Source organism: Etheostoma cragini, chromosome 23 (assembly GCF_013103735.1).
Source record: "Etheostoma cragini isolate CJK2018 chromosome 23, CSU_Ecrag_1.0, whole genome shotgun sequence".
NCBI classification, from domain to species: Eukaryota; Metazoa; Chordata; class Actinopteri; order Perciformes; family Percidae; genus Etheostoma; species Etheostoma cragini.
Window position 1 is genome coordinate 2943481 of NC_048429.1, and position 17693 is coordinate 2961173.

The following is a 17693-nucleotide window of genomic DNA, read 5'->3' on the forward strand; positions in this document are numbered from 1 at the left end:
ATATATATATATATATATATATATATATATACACACTCACCTAAAGGATTATTATGAACACCTGTTCAATTTCTCATTAATGCAATTATCTAATCAACAAATCACATGGGAGTTGCTTCAATGCAAACACTTGCACTTAAAAACACTTAAGTTATGATTTTGCCTCATCTAAGCTCACTGATTGTGTCCTACAAGTCTTACTTCTTGTTTAGTTGTTTCATAAGTTTCACTTTGTATGTGTGTGGATAGGTCAATGTTGCGTTTACACTCTCCTCGGAAATTGTAACCACATAATAAAAGAAAAAACGCAACTGCACAAAACCACACCAAAAGGTTCCAAGAATGGATAATATTCCAATAGTCCTGAACGCCTCATGATATCAACGTAAATGTGCCGTCTCTGCTCCCTCCGGTCTGTCAGACAAGTGCTCGGATGGAGAGCAGCGTCAGTCTGCCAACACTAAACTTCAGTTGTTATTTACAGGTTAGTACGACTGTTTTTCAATGTTTTCACGAAGTTTTAACTTATTTTAACTGAACTACTCTTGCTGTGTGCCGAATTAACGACCTGCTGAGTTTGGATGTCGTACAATAGGCTACAGCATACATTTCATATCTTTCACACTGTATTAAGAACTTAAAAACAACACACGCAGCCGCAAGGTTGTTAGCCTTTTCATATGCTAAGTGGTCGCTATGTCACTGCTTTCTTTAACTTTGAAACTTAGAGTGCAAGGTTGTTATTAGCCCGTTTGGCTAAATTTAGTAAAGTAGAAGTGGCTTGAAAATCACTGATTTGACCAGTAAAAGACGCAGCATTCATAATGAAAGGTAACCATTGGTATTAATAGTGTTCTTAAATTGTGCATTGTTATATTCTCTGTTTTTATTCGTTACTATTCTACAGTCTCTGTGAAAGATAACATATTCAGATATATTTAAGTAAAACTACCAGCATGCCAACACCCACAGGTAAAGGTCCTGCACAATCTTACTTTACTAATGAAGGTAATACCAGCTACATGCAACTTAAAGTATTTAATGTGCAGCATAATGAACCCTAAAATATGCAAAGTAACAACTAAATGTAATGTAGTGGAGTAAAAAGTGAAATATTTCCCTATTAACTACAGTGAAGCATAAGTACAGGTATTTCCAATTTATACCAAAATTGAACAAAAATATAGTATTCGAGTACATTTTATTAGTTACATTCCAATCATGCAAATAAACCTAGCATGTTAGAAGCTCTTACATTTTGACAGTTAAATCAATAATAATGTATTATGTATTACAACATGGTTAGGTATCTGTGTAAAATCTGACTGTGTAAAATAACTTGTAAAATGCTGTCAAATACTGTACATAAGTGTGGAAATATTCTAGTAAAGTACATTATAATGACGTGCAAGTACTACTTCAGTAGATGTAACATTCCAGCCTTGCAAATAAACCTAGCATGTAAGCAGCATTTAATGTTGTTGCTGTTTTGAAGGAACAAAAGTGTAGTTGATTAAAAGAAATATTTTGTAAACTGATCATTTGTGTTATGTGGATGCAAAGTGACTAGTAACTATAGCTGTAATATGAATGTAGTATAGTAAACATTGCAATATTTCACTCTCAATAGTTGTGAATTAGACGGTTAACACAACATACAAGTACTTCAGGAGATGTAGTTAATTTTAGCTGCATGTTTTGAGTGGAAAAACTGCAGTAACAGAACTTAATATTTCATTCAAGGCCTCATTTAATTGTAAGAAATACCCTAAATCTGTGCCTTTTTGATGCAGTTTAACTGGCAAGATCATTCATTAATGAAGGCTGCCGACTGGGTCACATCAGTTGTGTCTACTAGTTCTAAAATTTGAATGAGTGACCCCTTCAGTGACACTTGGAGCATCTGAGCTATAGTCAAAGTGGTAGCTATAGTCAAAGGCTTCTGTCTGACACAATGATTGACTGTTAATACCCCCCGCTCCCTCTTGGCTAGTTCAAAAAAACTTTAAAACACACGGGTATGGGTGCAGCTGAAGTAATTGAATAGCTTTTTCACTCACACTCACACACACACACACACGCACGCACGCACGCACGCACGCACGCACGCCTGCACGCACGCACGCACGCACACACACTTTGATGTAGGGGGCACAGAGAGTCTCAGGTGGGAGGCTTGTTTGACTTTTCCTTCGCTCATGAAAGCTTTGTAAAAGGTCTCACTGGACCTTCCCTGTATCTCGATCTGTGAGCTTGGGGATAGGTGGGGGTGGCATTTGAACATCCATGGGTGGTTGCAGTGAAGTGAATCTACCACCTCAGATGACAACGGGATGCCTGCACACATAAAAGTGCACAATATAATAAAAGTCTGTTTATTCTTTCTGATGCGTTTACTGAAAAAGATAAACACCAGCCACAAGAGACCAAGGCGATTTGACGGCTCCCGTTCCTCACACCTAAATATTAAACAACAAAGCGGGTGCACTACAATAAAACCTTAAATCTAATTTAAAAAATCCTGTGTTTATGTAATTATGTTCCAAAAAGCACAATAGACTGCATTTGCAGCCGATTTACTACTTTTGAGCTGCTGTTTCACAAAATAAAGAACAGCAGCTTGTTTTAACAATGACCTCTGGGTTGGTACTGTCTAAATCCTCTTATAATAAGAGGACAGTTACTTCATGAGGAAGAAAGAGGGCATACAGTGGATGGTGTAATCCCATTAGGACCTCACCACAGGCTCCAGACTTTACGTACTTTACATCACATTAGCTCAAAAGCTAAACAGTATTTTGGTGTCTTTTCCTCAGGTATATAACTTAACTTTACATTGTTTATTACATCAAATAATGTAAACTTCACATCAGACCATCACATTGGCCCTCCGCTTCAAATCTGTGCCATATGTGCATGAAACCTTAACAGCCAAAACAAGTATTTATCAAGCACTTAAAAAGGGATAGTTTGAGTCTTTGGAAGTGGTGTTGTTTGAGCTACTTCTCCATAGTCAGTGTGTTAGCTACAGTAAATGGCCCCAGTTTGAAGAAGCAGGCAGGAGCACAGACATGGACGCTCAGCAATGTACTGCTGTGGACGTGGACAGCAGCTACATGGATTTTAGATACCCAGAACAATCTATATCAGTTTAAGTGTACACTATATTTGGAATATTTTTACCACGTTACGTTGAAGACGGGGAACTGTTATCTAAGTGCTCTTCACAGTCACCAGACTCCTTTGACAAAAACAGTAATTTTATCTCATGGAACACGGTAGTTTCTGGTCTACCGCTGCCTTGGTCGATTAGTTAGTTTGTGTTATTGTGTGACTTTGGTGAATCTGAACTAACCCTTTAAAACACCAAAGTCACACAATTACTCAAACTAACCAATCAAGGCAGCGGTAGACCAGCACCTCTGTGTTCCTTGAAGCAAAATTACTGCTTTGTTTAATACAGGGAGCAACAATACACATGACCTAAAAAACTAAACTAAAGCAAAGTTATTAATGTTTCTTGACACTGACAATGGTTTGTTGCACCAGGCACATTGTAAACACAGCAGTGAAATAGCTCTTTAAAGAAAACACACAGGAAACTCTTCAATTATGTTTGTGAATTCTCAAGTGTCAAAAAATACGTACCGGAAAATCAAGTTTAAAATCAAATCTTAAATACATTAGGATAATCAGGAAGGATGATTCTAATCAATGTACTACTCTTTTACATTGAGTACATATTTTGTAAGCTACTGGTTTCTAATTAGTTCATTACTATGCATCAACCTACACATACTTTCAGCTTTTGGCTGTTCCCCCTTCTCAACATTTAGTGAAGTGTTTTGTGTTGTTTTTATATTTGGTGTTTGCTGCAGCCCCACCTGTGAAGCTTCAAAATGAAATAGAAAAACCGCCCGAAAGACAGGAAGTGTGGTTACATCGTGGCACCTTAGGTACCGGAAGTTGTACTTCTTCTGTGCAATGAACAGATTCAAACTGTACAGGAGGCTGCAGCTCTGCACATTTCCAATGTTTGAGTGTGTGTGGCTGAGAGAATTTCAATATCAGGATCAATATCAGTCTGTGAGTATATGTGCAGGAAAACAAGGTATTATAATTCAAAAAGGCTGGTATAAATTAAGAGCAGTACTAGAAAAGTACTAGGTATTCATACCTTGCACTAATTAAGTTGAGTCATTAGTTGATATGATCAGCTTCAATTAAATGGGACATATTGGTGTTCAGACAAAGTCTCTATAACAGTCTACAGCTGTGTCTCAGTTTCCTACCATACATGGTTACTCTTAGTGATTTGGTGACAAATATTTAGGACATTACTTCTGAAATAAAGACAAAATTAACTATACTTCACCATGCTTGCATGCACGGTTAAACCGCTTGATTTTTTTTTTTTATGTGGTGCAACACACAACAGATAGGAAAGAGATTCTCACAGCTGGAAATATGAAAACAAAATGTGATACAGCTGCTCTGGCAAAAGCTTAAATAATAAAACAAACAAAAAGACCAACAAATGTTTTGGATAAATATTTTTTAATTGTAAGTAGTCAATGAATGGGTGGTTAACTTTTTGTTTTATGCCATCATATTTTTGTCTGCTGGTGACAGAGCGCTTTTAAATCCCGCCCCCCACCTGTGGCGCAAACAACACCACAAAGTCCTGGTAGCTAGCTAAAAAACACGAGATTTAATTATGTCAAACCCTTTGTCTACCAGCGAGGACAAGTAAGCTGTTAGTAAGCTAATGTTAAATAAATAATAAATGCAGCTTTAGCAAGCTAAGGCACTTAGCACGCTCCACCTTCAACCTTTAGGCATCTTGCCATGAGGAGCCAGCCTTTTTGTATCATAATCTCCTACTTACCACCCAGCTAAGTGAGAGTATTAGCGATTGGAATGCAGGGTTCAAAATTAACTTTTTGTCCACAATCCAAATGGCAAGTGAATGTTAAAACTTTTGTAACTTTTTGTTTTGGCTGGTGCGTCAAGCATATCTACCATTCTACCAATGTTGAACCCTGCTGGTATGTACAGTACATATGTGTTAAAGGGGAGTGCAGGGATGGTTGGTGTTCCCCCGATTTTGGTTGGCTGGTCTGGGTCTCAAAAGTCCAGGACTGATTAGTCCATCACTGCAATCTCCTAAATATATATTTCCACTTTGAGATACTTCTCTGTTGGTTCGTCTTTATGAGCAACCTTTCTTATAGTACACAGTCATTTGATCTATTGTCAATATAAAAAATCTTGATCAGTGCAGCTATTGACTACCCAGGAAAAACTGCATATTTTAAATACTCCATGTTAAGATGTTTATTGTTGGCACAACCTCTACCTACTGTACTTTATATCTGTCTATTCTTTCACATGACACCCCTGACTCAGGTTCAGTGACGTTTACAAGAAGAAGGTGACTTGCTGCTTCTGACGATGACGACAAGTATTAGGGACTCAGGGGCATGCTGCCGCATATTCCTGATCTGCGTTTAGTATTTCAGCTCTATTAATAGTCACCTCCTAGCCTCCTCACCGACGCACACACACACACACACACACACACCTCATATATCACATTGACCGTCACCAAGTCGAGCCCTTTGCCAGCCACAGTAGAGGCAACACAAGTGGTTACTGTAGAGATTTGAGATTATTATTTAGATTTTACTGTATATAGATGCTCAAAGGTTCTGCCGAGTGTGACAGCTGCTGTTTTCAGGTCCTGAAGGTATGGGTGGTTTTATTTTATCTGCATTCAGGTTAAAAGGGCTGGTGTGTTGTCTTGCTTTGGGCTTTTAGGTGCAAACAAACATTTCCTGTCCCCACAGAACAGACATTGTTGATTAGATTTGTTTTGGGTCTCCATGTGAGGAGATGTTTGGTTGCTGATTTAGTTTAAAACCCTTCTTTGACAGCCAGCTGGAAAAGACAGTGAGACAGTTTTGCAGGGAAACTTGCTCACAGCCAGCTCTTGTGGTTACGGTGTCAAGGGTGATGAAATATCTCTCTCTCTTTTCTTCGTCTCACAGGTCGTTTAAAGCGTCAAGAGCGGAAAACAACTAACCTCCCCCTCTGCCAGACTTATCTTTCCTCTGGAGGAAAAGGGACAGTCGACGTGTGCTGCGGTGGAGCAAAGGTGGTTGACAGCGACACCGAAGCAGTCGCCCAAAATCTGAGAAATCTTATCTCTTGAAGCTGGTTTGCTAAGACGGCATCACCGCAAAGGTTTCCTGGAGATTGTTTGGATATTTGCGTGGAGGTCAGAGAATAAAAACCTGCAGCCATGTCTCCGTTCCTACGGATTGGGTTCTCTAGCTTTGAGATGGATCCAGGTCTGGCTTACCACGAGGAGGTGCTGAACCCGTACTGTGCTGTTTACATGAAGGAGGCCATTGACACCGGTTAGTGACTGTAGTTTAAACAGTGGTTCTTGTGATTTGGTCTTTAAAATGCTAGAAAATAATTGTTTTCCCGAGTTTAGGATGCCCAAGCTATTTGCTTTACAATGGTATAAAACTAAAAAACAAACAGCAAATGCTCACATTTGAGAAGCTGGAAACCAGAGAATATTTGGAATATATATTTATTTTCAGTCTTAGACTAATTGGTTTGTTTACCAATTGTTTAAGAACAGAGTTAGACCAATATCTCAGCATTTATGGACCTTCTATTGAGAATGAGTTGTAATGTGCTGATAATGGATTACCTAGATTCTTATAGTGGAACTGATCAATACAGTAGCCCTCTGGCTGTCTAAGGGAAGACTTTAACCTAAAAATAGTCTAGCCTAAAGCATTTACAGCTAAAGCGCTTTGTCGATAAATCAGTCAGTTGACAGAAAAATTTTCTGCAACTATTTTGAGCATTGAGATTGGCTCCTGTAAGCACCATTTGTTCTGGCTCTTTTCGGAGAAAAATATTAAATCCTCTGCCACTCAGGAAGTGATGCATTTTATGTTCAGTAAAGCAACCACAGTGGGCGGTTGGAATAAATATAGAAATGTAGAAGTAGTATCTTTATCTTTAGACTACAGATTACAATGTAAAATTTAGTAAGAGTAAAGTATAACAGGATACTCATAGATTATACTTATTTTTGAATCGGATAGTTAAAGTAGCTTATAGGATGACTAAGGCTAAGTATATATACTGTAACTCTAGGAGAGCTGAGGTATAGTATGGCAGGCTCAATATAGTTGTATATAGTTAGACAAATTCAATGACAGATAAAGGTAGCACTGTATATGCGGGAAGGTCCATACATATCCTTCATTTCTGAGATCGTCATTGCAGTTGCTGATTCATGTTCAAATGTCAGAATTTTGAGAAACAGACACAAAGCAGATATCCTGGTTCTGCATTCGGCTATCTTTATCCGCTGGTGAATATGAGTGCAGGATAGAGCTAAAAACAGCGTGTCACTGAGAGGAAAGAGGAGGGCTCTGATGTTTCTTTTCCTCTGTGAAACCACAAGACTGGTCCTATACGAAGCTGCAGAGAGAGGCCATGTGCATTTCATATACACTACACTGACTCACTGGAGGGACGATGTCTTTTAGTTTCATATCACTTTACCTCAGATAATCTTTTTTGATGCCTGGCACTGACTTGAACAAGAAAACACCGGCAGGAGACAACACTCATATATCGATAGAGCAGCTCATTTGATGTGTTTACATTTAAACTGCCATGGCATACTGTATATTTTTAAACATGAACAATATTTAAATGCATTTTAAGGCACATTTTAACAGGATTTTACTGAATTATAATTAGTGATGCATTAACACTTTACTGGTAAAGGTGGGGGTAATTTTAATTACTTTTATTGAATAACTGTATATTGCTGAGTAGCTTATCTTATAATACTAATTAAGTTATTTATATTTTGTACATATCTTAATCTGCAAAGTAGTATCTATAGCTCAAATAAATTTAGGTGGAATAAAAAGTACAATATTTGCCTTTCAAAATGTAGTCCAGTAGAAGTATGAAGTTGCATAAAATGAAGTAAAATAAAAAGTACAAGTACTTCAAAGCTCAATTTAAGTACAGTACTTGAGTAAATTAACTTAGTTACATTCCACCACTTGAGTCACTGTTTTTGGAGGACACGTTTACTGGCACTGCGCTGAGTTTGTGAAATTAAGAGCGGATTATGAGAAACTGGCCAAAAAAAAAAAAAAAAAAGCTCCCATCAGGCACTTTGGCTCACTGCAGCTGATTTCATCTTCACATAAAAGTACTGGAAAGCTTCAATGAACGGCTTTTCTTTTAAAGTCCTCTATAAAGTTGAGTGTTTAGGCACTTATAGTATTTTTTTAGACTCAGCTAACCCCAATGGTGTACCGAACTGCAACATTAAATGGCCCTCCTTCTGTTTTCAAATATGAAGTAAGCTTCATGATTGGCCAAAAACCATAAGTGTAACATGCCATTTATAAATGTACTGTAGGTGTCAAATATAGCAGTAGTATTTCACTACAACAAGCCTCAGCTTATGTTTTTAATAAGGGATACCTTTTTATGCTAAATGTACCTCTGTAGCAGCACTATAGTACCACAAGCTTGTTCATTAACTCTTTCCTTAAAGAGTAAGGCTAGTAATATTATGTGTTATCATTAACAAGTCCCATGAAAAGACCAAAAAACTATGATGAAAATGTCTTTCAATGCCTTCTGACTTCTATAACCAAGTCCATTGGTTCCTCCTAAAGACGTAATTCTTTAAAAAACAGCTCACATAACTGCTCTCATTTTTAGAAAAGTGTCAGTCATTTCCTAAAACTGTTACTGTAGACTGCCACTGTAATATATAAAAAAAAAAAAACTCAAGCAGAAGTAAATAGTAGATTTTTTCCGGACTGCTTTCAGAAGAGGACTAATCCGCATATGGTGCTTTAGTGCGTATTTGTGGCAGCAGGACGGTGTGTGTGGGATTGAGTCAAAATAAACTACAGTGTGTGTGTGCATGGAAATGAAGGAACATGCTACCCAGTGCAACAGCGTGGCTCATTGATGTGTTTTTAACAGTTAGGGGGCAACGAGGGAACCCTATGGCACAGAGAATGAAGATTAATCAGGCTTTGCACACACTCTCACACACACACACACACACACACACACACACACACACACACACACACACACACACACACACACACACACACTTGAATATTTAGATTTAATGTTGGTTTGTGTCTTTTCATTGAATTGGTTGACTGTAAGAAAAAACGTGACAGGAATTCCATTGTTAATGTGGCCCTGTAGCTAATTATAATAACACTACTATAGTAACCTGTAAATAAGCACTGTTCTTCTGTAATTGCTTGTGTAACTTCTTAGCAGTTTCCTTTTTTTGTTTCTCTAATCTGAGATACAGTATATCCCCCGTGGTAATGGAAAACTTGTTTGACAGCTTGTCGCCGTAGTGACACAGCAGGCCATTCTCGGTTAACTTCCACTTTTAGAATCCTGTTCAAACTAAGGCAAACTGGCACGCAGAGTCAAGGCTTCTGGGCTCAAACGCTGCTAATAGATCCAGCTGTGGTGTGTTTATACCCAAGTTGGTATGAAAGGAAGATGGAATAACTTTGAATTTAACAACTCAAACACACACCAATTTCAAGTCTTTGATAATACACCTACAGTGCATAAAAAGAAGAAAATAGACTCGAAGCAGCGGAGGAATGAGAACACCTTAAGTGTAAATGCCACCTTGGTAGATTTTCACAGAATAACAGGAACTGAGTGAGTACTGGCTGACACCAAAACATGTCACGTCTCTCCCCACGGGTCTGGTGTAGCTCATGTGTCTGGGGAGAAACAGACATATTTTCCTCTTTGGTTGCTTTAATCAGCACAGACAGCAGCTGGCAGAGCCGGTGGACAGACCGACGATGAGCGGATGATGGGGAAGGCCGCAGATCACTTTGAGAGTAAAAGCTTAGTGGGCTTTATTGTTGAGGCAGCAGCATGGCATGTGGCTGTTATGTAAGTGGATAAACGGGATGTTACTGCGGAGAAACATCAGCAGATGTCAATTATAAAAATTCTAGGAGTGTTTTTATTTTTCCTATCCATGTGCGATTGGAAATCTCTCAACGCTGAGAGACTATAATCGTAAAAAGGTCTTTTGGCCAGGTGGTGAAATGTTCAGACGCTAAATCAAACATCCAATGCAAATTAATGTGCTAACCATGGCAACAGAGGAGAATAGAACGGTAAAGTAATAACATCCAACAACACTGGCACATAACAGTACTATAGTTTTGATGTAAAGAAGTCACAGATTTCCCTCTTTAAAATGATAGTTGGGACTGTAGAAGAGCATCCAATCCCCTGAGAGTGAAACATTATACATTCATCCTTCTTTCACAGATTCATTCCTGGTGTCGGTTTTCCTCACTAGCAGGAAATCTTCTCCCTCTGCCATGTTAAATGAAAATGAAATCCTTAAAGTATAAGGCTGGGGATAATCTATACTTTTGTTATTATCAACAAATCCCAGCAATGGTTTCTCAATGCTTTCTTACCCTGTGACTCTCAGCCTGAAGACATAAATCTTTTAGAACTCATTTAATTCCTATTTTCATCTTTAAGAATGCTTAATAGCTTCCTAATCAGAAAGCTTTTAACAAGGCATTACTTATGTTTAGTCCACACATGCACACGTATTTTTGTAAATGGTGCTTTTCCCTCCATTGTTTTCCAAAACAGTTCCCGTCCTCACAAACACTGTTTTAAAAAAAACTAAAAAACAGTCCTGATGAAAACACAAAAATACGTTAAAGCATTGTCAAGAGCAGGCTGAACCAACATGCGGTAATATAACCCTAACCCTACAGCCATGTTGGCCAGTCACGCAAAGAGAACTAAATGTTGGCCAATCAGAAGCCTGAAAAAAAAGCTTTTACAGGAATGCTAACTGGCTGCAATGATGCAGGGATTTCTCCGCAGCGCATTCAGATGTCAGTTCCTCAATATAGTGGATGAGTAACTGTACATGTATGTATCAACATGTACAGTTACTGTAAGTCCTGTTAGAGGTTAGCACCAGCACGTTTTTGGCCATGTCTGACACCTCACCAAAGGAGAGAATGGCGCAAACTGTGACTGTTTCTATGAAGACCGTTCTACGTTCCACAAAAAAATCACGGCTGTGTTTATACTCAGTTTACATCACTACAAGCGCTAATGCTACCATTGCATTGCTGAAAAATAATGTGTGTGCACTAAATGTAGCCTGTTTTGTAAGAAAGAGTTTTTATTTAATGTTTTTATATATTATAAATGTGTAACACCACTTGAGCCACAGTGAAACGTTTTGTGCATATGGTTGAAATGACAATAAAACAAACCAGAGTTGAATGACTCACTGTCTGTCTATGACAGTAAACGGTAGGCGTGACTTGGGAGTGGACTCTTTGAGCAGCGAAGCAAGTGCATCCTGTGATTTGGTGTCTTTCATCCACATGAGCCAAAAACACATTTTCTGGCTTTTCTCAGCCTAGAAGGCACCAATTTCCAATGGTGAAAGATCCCTTTAAGGTCTCTATGGTTTTCAAGTAATTCTGGCAGCAGGATGATGTTTTTATTGTCAAAGGTTTGCAGGATTAAATTATGTCAGTAACTGGGGGCGACCTCTAGCTCACCTAGTAGAGTGTGCACCCTATTTAGACGGAGTCCTTTTCAGCAGACCCGGTTGGAAGCTTTTTGCGTCCCTCTCCCTTCTTCTATCCGTCTGTACTATCTAATAAAGAAAAAAACCGTAGTGTGCACCCCATGTAGGCTGAGTCCTTTGCAGCGGCCCGGGCTATACGGCCCATTGCTGCGTGTATTTCTCTTCCCCCTATCCTGTCTATTTACTGTTACTAGCAAATAAAAAGGGGAAAGCACCCCCAAAAAAGGAGAAGCCCTAAAAAAACAAAAACAAGACAGAAAACAACTACTGGAACTGTTTGGGAATTTCCTTCACATATTTTTCATCATTTAAAGTCCTTTTGTTATCTTTTTGAGTCTTGCATTGTGTGTCAGTTTTTTTCCATGCACTCATTCTGTCAGTGTCTGTCGGGAAAATGTTTTAACTGCATCTTGTCACAGCTTCTACATGCCAGGAACAATAAGATATATCATTTGCTGACATGCAGGATTTCAAGGTATTGAAGTAAACGTGTAGCTTTTGTTTTTATCTTATTTCCTGTCTGTTGCTAACAAAGGGTCGGAGTAAATAGCCTGCCAATAAAGAAGTGTCTTTTCTCTTTATTGCTTTTTATTTATTCCAGAAAAGGGCCAAGTGCACAAGCAGAAGAAACCCACCATGTACCCGCCATGGAGCACCACATTTGATGCCCACGTCCACCGTGGTCGCATCATGCACGTGATGGTGAAGGACCGCACGGCAGAGCTGAAGTCTGAGGCCACGGTGGCTCTGGACTCGCTGGCAACGCGATGCAAGAAGGAGAACGGCAAGCTGGAGATCTGGGTTAGTGCAGTGGGAGGAGCCACGGGTTGGCGGGTGTTTGTGCTCTCGGACCAGCTGTTTGGCTACTTCCAAGGAGCAAATGTTTAAAGTGGCAATCCTCCTTATAGTCATTAAACAAATCAAACCAACAAGCATTTTCCCCTGGAAATATATTAGCTAGTAATAGCAGGAATATAACAACAGGTTTCATTAATAACATAAGTGAATATCTACACCTGTGCTTCTCCTGCGACGGCCTGTCAAAATCTGCAGTGGAAAACGTCTGTACTGTATCTTCGATGGCATTTTATTGTCTTGGATTTTTTTCTGTTCATTTTCAGAAGGTCAGACAGCCTTGTTTTACAGAATCTTCACGCCACTGTATTCCAAAAGTCTTGTGTTTTTATCTAAGCACAATAAAGTAATGACATTGCGATCAAGAGAAAACAAAGCTTGTTGTGTCATGAGATGACAAAACCAGAAATCCACATCTGATATATCAAAATCAATAATCCGTAAATATTTAGACAACAAAACAAGTCATGAAAGTAGTTGTCAGAAAACCAAACCTATTGCCTTCTGAGTGAAATTTGTTCGTTTGAATGAAAATTATTTGCAGGAATTATTAATTATATTGTTATTATTAATTATAAAGCAATAATGTTTCTTCAACCTTTTGTCAAAGGTTAGCCATAATATCTTTAATTAAAAATAAAAACTGTACATGCATCATATATGCATCTCCCTCTGTTTCCATCCCGTAGTACAGCAGAATGCTTTATTTACATGTTAAAATAAAGACTTGTGGGGTGTATTTGTATTTTTCCATAAGGACAAAAATACATATTTTGAGAAAGAGGGCCGAGACCTCCACACAGTTCAGTTTTACATCTTGTCATATTTATCATCGCACTTTAGCCTGAGTTACATCGAGATTATATCCATGTTACGGAGGCCACTACTGCTCATGCCAATTACTTAGTTCTTCTTCAAGTTACCTCTACCTAGTAGGAAATTAGACCGTTCTCTTCTTGTGGACGGGATCATCACTTTCCCTGGAAAGACTTCGCTTTAGGTTGCACCAGAGGCTTCATGCCAACTGAATCAAATCAAATATATTTGGGTAGATTTTGAATCCACATCCTTCCCTTTCAATCTCAGTGGGTTTTTTCGCATACATTTATTTTTTTGTAAATTATATCTCTTGTTTCTGTTTTTCTTTTTTGTCTCAGCTGGAACTGAAGCCACAGGGCCGCCTGCTGATGGAGGCCAAATACTATCTGGAGAAGAGTGGTGAGTGGTTCAAACCAATGTAACTCCACCTGCTCCTCCTCCATCAACAACTAGATCATAGTGAAACACATTGGGTTTTGCCATCAAATGAAAAAAGTCCTTCACTGACTATGACCAAATGAAATGCCCAAAACTAAATCTGTAAAACTGAAAGTAAAAATAAGAGATAGTTAGGTACAAGGTTGTAAAGTCTACTCAAAAAGGAAACATTTTCATCATTATTCATTCTTAAATGCTTAGCACTGTTGTGGTCACAGAAATCATTTGCATATGTTTTTTTTATTTATTTAAGACAAATTATTGTTGCCAACAGAAACAATTTGATTTAATCCAAACAAGGAAGTGAATAATTTACTGTGCACCATACAATATTCTTTGGCAAAAGTCTGACATTTTAAAATGTCAGACAAAATGCAATTTTTTTAATGTAAAAACACACAGTTAGTATGCTGAATCACTATTATAACAAGTCATGGTAGAGAACAGCAAAACCTTTAACACTGTACTTTTTGCTTTGTGAACTGTGACAGTTCGGTGATTTTTGAGGGAATATTTTAAATTTTTAGTTTTAAAACAACCAATACTGTATACATATAGGGAATGTGATCAATACTGTATACATATAAGGAATGTGATGATAAAATACTGACCATCAATCCAAATTGTCTGTATTAGTCCTTCAAAACTTTGCATCCCTGGCACTCTTGTGTGTTTTAATGAGCCAAAATCCTCCCAGCCTAATTACATTTTCTCAAGCTAAAAATAAGAGCTTTGGGTCTCTGCCCACAGCCGGTCCTTGTGGATGTGTGTGCGCTTGGTGTTGGATCCCTTTCACTGGTGCTTTCCTGACATTAACACCACGCCAAGGCCTGAGAAGTCACTGAGAACATAAAGGAAGAAGCCATCACATGTTTCTATATATAGAAACAACAAATAGGAAATCGCTGCTCAGAACAGGTGGCATGGAGTCTGGTGCACTGTGACAATTTTATCTGTGGAACTTCCTCCTGAACTACATACAAACACATAATAAATTGTCTTCCTGTGGTCTAACCGACTGATTCAGCAGGACACAGACTCCTTTCAAAACAGACATTACCGCTGTTTTATTTTGCTGTAGTTTTTTAAAGGAACAGTACAACATTTTGGTGAAGGTGCTTAGTACAAAAGTACTAAGGATGCACTTGACAAAGTCTTTATGTTAAACTGCAACAATTAGACCACAAGTGGGGTTGCAACAGACTCCTCCATATGAGCTGATACAGACAAAATGAAAATGACAAAACGACGTAGAAACACTTCTTGATCCACAAAAGGTGTGAAAACGAGGTGTGACATCTTTCTGGCTTCCTGGCTGGTGTTTTTTCATGGTTCTTTCTTTAAGTAAAAGGTTGTATGATGCGTTTCAGACGCTGCAGGTCAGACTGAGGGAGACCCAGAGTCCGAACCAGAGAGGGAGGGTCTGTTTGCCCTCCATCAGAGGCGAGGTGCCATCAAACAGGCTAAAGTCCACGTTGTCAAATGTCACGAGTTCAGCGCCACGTTCTTCCCTCAACCGACCTTCTGCTCCGTCTGCAAGGAGTTTGTCTGGTAAACAACAAACTGGGATTTCACAGACTACCAAATGACCATTTTCTGCATTATCACATTAGTCATTTTAATCCGTTTTTATCCATCACAGGGGTCTTAACAAGCAGGGTTACCAGTGCAGACGTGAGTTTTAGGTTTTCCACTGACCTTCTGGAAGTTTGAATGATGCCTGTTTTACATCTCTGCCCTGTGTCTAACTTGGTTACATTTGTGTCTTTTAGAGTGCAACGCAGCCATTCACAAAAAATGTATAGACAAAGTAATCGCTAAATGCACGGGTTCAGCCATTAACAGCAAAGAAACAATGGTAAGTATCTGCCTCACACTGATTTCCAGTCACTCATTGTGCAGCTTTACAAAAGCGCTCCATTACGTCTGAGCAGTCACTGTTGAATCTGCTGATACAGTATGTGTAAGGGATTCGTAAACTTGTGGTTATACTGCTTTCAAATCAAGTAGTCACCTGATGCAGAGGTATCATTACACCAGACATTCTTGTCTCATCTCATTTGCTGCTTTAATCTTGCTTTTGTTTCACTTTCTCATCAGCCGCATGCCTGCTGAGTTCATATGCATGAAACCAAAAGAGAAGGCAAAACCTCATGTTGTAATGCATTATAAAAGGACAGATCTGCCACCCACTGTTGAATACAGGAAGTGTTTCTGCTACTGCTTTTGGCCTTGTTCGTTTCTGTCCCAATATCAGGCAGGCCTGTTTGCAAGGCTTAACATGTACTAGGGCCTCCATGATAAGCTGTTTGATGTTATGTGTGCTTCAGATCCACAAGGAGCGCTTCAAGATCGACATGCCCCACAGGTTTAAGGTCTACAACTACAAAAGTCCCACTTTCTGTGAACACTGCGGTACTCTGCTGTGGGGGCTTGCCAAGCAGGGGCTCAAATGTGAGGGTGAGAGGCGGGAGTTTTATGATTTCTGTGGTTTTATGCATCTTGTTGGGTTATAAACTGGACTTGTAGGGTTGGTGGTACATCTTGTACACAGTCTTAAAGTTAACGTGGAAGCGACGACACTACTTCAATGCAGCAAGCCTTAAATAAACTTTCCATAAAGCATAAGTTCACAAATGTTGTTTCTGTATGTTGCTGTGTTCAACTGCGCGGTCACGTAATGCTTGTATCACGTTGACGCGCCGACAGTTTTGTTCTCATAGAATTCCTCATGGAGCGAAAGAAACTACACACTATAGCTTTAATGCCCCCTTTGCAAAGCATTGTTGCCTTACACATTGTGTGAAATATGTGGAGATGGATACAAAACTGTTGTTTGCATATGTAAAACATGGTGGTAATGCAGTGTTTTCTGTGCAGAATGTAGCATGAACGTCCATCATAAATGCCAGAAGAAAGTAGCCAACCTCTGTGGGGTCAACCAAAAACTGATGGCTGAAGCTCTGGCTATGATCGAGTGTAAACAGCAGGTCAGACAAACCAATCCTCAAAATGTTTAACTGTGTACATTTTGAGGAGTTTTTTTCCCATCAACTCCCACCTCCGTAAACCTGCCCAGAAGCTGCTAAGACACCTAAAATAATTTATATAATTAATAGTTATTTTCACTGAAGTATGGCATGTACTGTTCATGCATTAAACGTTAAGAGGGTTTTAAGGTCGGCTGTTAAGGTCTTCTGTTTCCTTGTGCTGAGTGTGTCTCAAAATGGTGTGAATGTGTTTTTAAGAGGCTTTTCCACTAAAGTGTTTGACTTTTAAATTGTCAACTAAATGAAATTCAGGCCGATGCTGGTCCTACCTTTTGTCAGGCCAGAAGTACCAGAGAAAGTGAAATCATTGGTCGAGAAGGCCCAGTAGGTGTTGGCCAGCCGGGCGTGGTCCGAGCTCCGTCTGGGTTAGTAACGGGTGTCCCAGCCACAGCTACACCTGCAAACAAAGGTACACAACCTCTGAAGTCTCCACTCTCATCAAGCCATTTCTTCTCAATAGTTTCTTTTATTATCATGCATTTGTTTCCCATTCCTGCTTCCTGACCTGAAGACTATCAGGGTGTGTCATGGGACGGACCGACCGACATCGGCAGGTCGATCACTGAGGCGCTGACCGAAGAGCCTCTGTACGCTGTTCCCAGGAAGGAGCACCAACCCAAATTCACCATCGATGACTTTGTCCTGCACAAGATGCTTGGGAAAGGCAGCTTTGGCAAGGTACAGGAGATCTAATTTAAAGAAGAAAAGCACAAAAAGGCCCAAATATGTTAGATCTCCACATAAGTAAAGAGCAAAGGGAAAATTGAATGTAGCAAAAGTGTTCCTGCAAAAAATGAGAATACATGCTGAGTATTTCAACATTCTTT

General features: G+C 39.2%; 1 protein-coding gene across 3 annotated transcripts in view; it reads left to right on the forward strand.

Annotated features, from left to right (window-relative positions):
- Nucleotides 1-401: 401 nt before the first annotated feature.
- The window catches only part of prkcq (protein kinase C, theta), a 20779-nt gene continuing 3487 nt past the window's right edge, over nucleotides 402-17693 (forward strand). The window contains exons 1-11 of one of the 3 annotated variants that reach the window (XM_034863868.1): nucleotides 402-484; nucleotides 6051-6422; nucleotides 12306-12505; nucleotides 13717-13777; nucleotides 15187-15367; nucleotides 15459-15490; nucleotides 15589-15674; nucleotides 16147-16276; nucleotides 16697-16806; nucleotides 17119-17275; nucleotides 17378-17544. In XM_034863868.1, coding sequence (XP_034719759.1) covers nucleotides 6305-6422; nucleotides 12306-12505; nucleotides 13717-13777; nucleotides 15187-15367; nucleotides 15459-15490; nucleotides 15589-15674; nucleotides 16147-16276; nucleotides 16697-16806; nucleotides 17119-17275; nucleotides 17378-17544 — 1242 coding nt within the window. In that variant the 5' untranslated portion in view covers nucleotides 402-484; nucleotides 6051-6304. Of the gene's footprint in view, nucleotides 485-5628; nucleotides 5750-6050; nucleotides 6423-12305; nucleotides 12506-13716; nucleotides 13778-15186; nucleotides 15368-15458; nucleotides 15491-15588; nucleotides 15675-16146; nucleotides 16277-16696; nucleotides 16807-17118; nucleotides 17276-17377; nucleotides 17545-17693 lie in introns of those variants that run through there. The other 2 variants (XM_034863870.1, XM_034863869.1) reach the window with 2 other exon arrangements.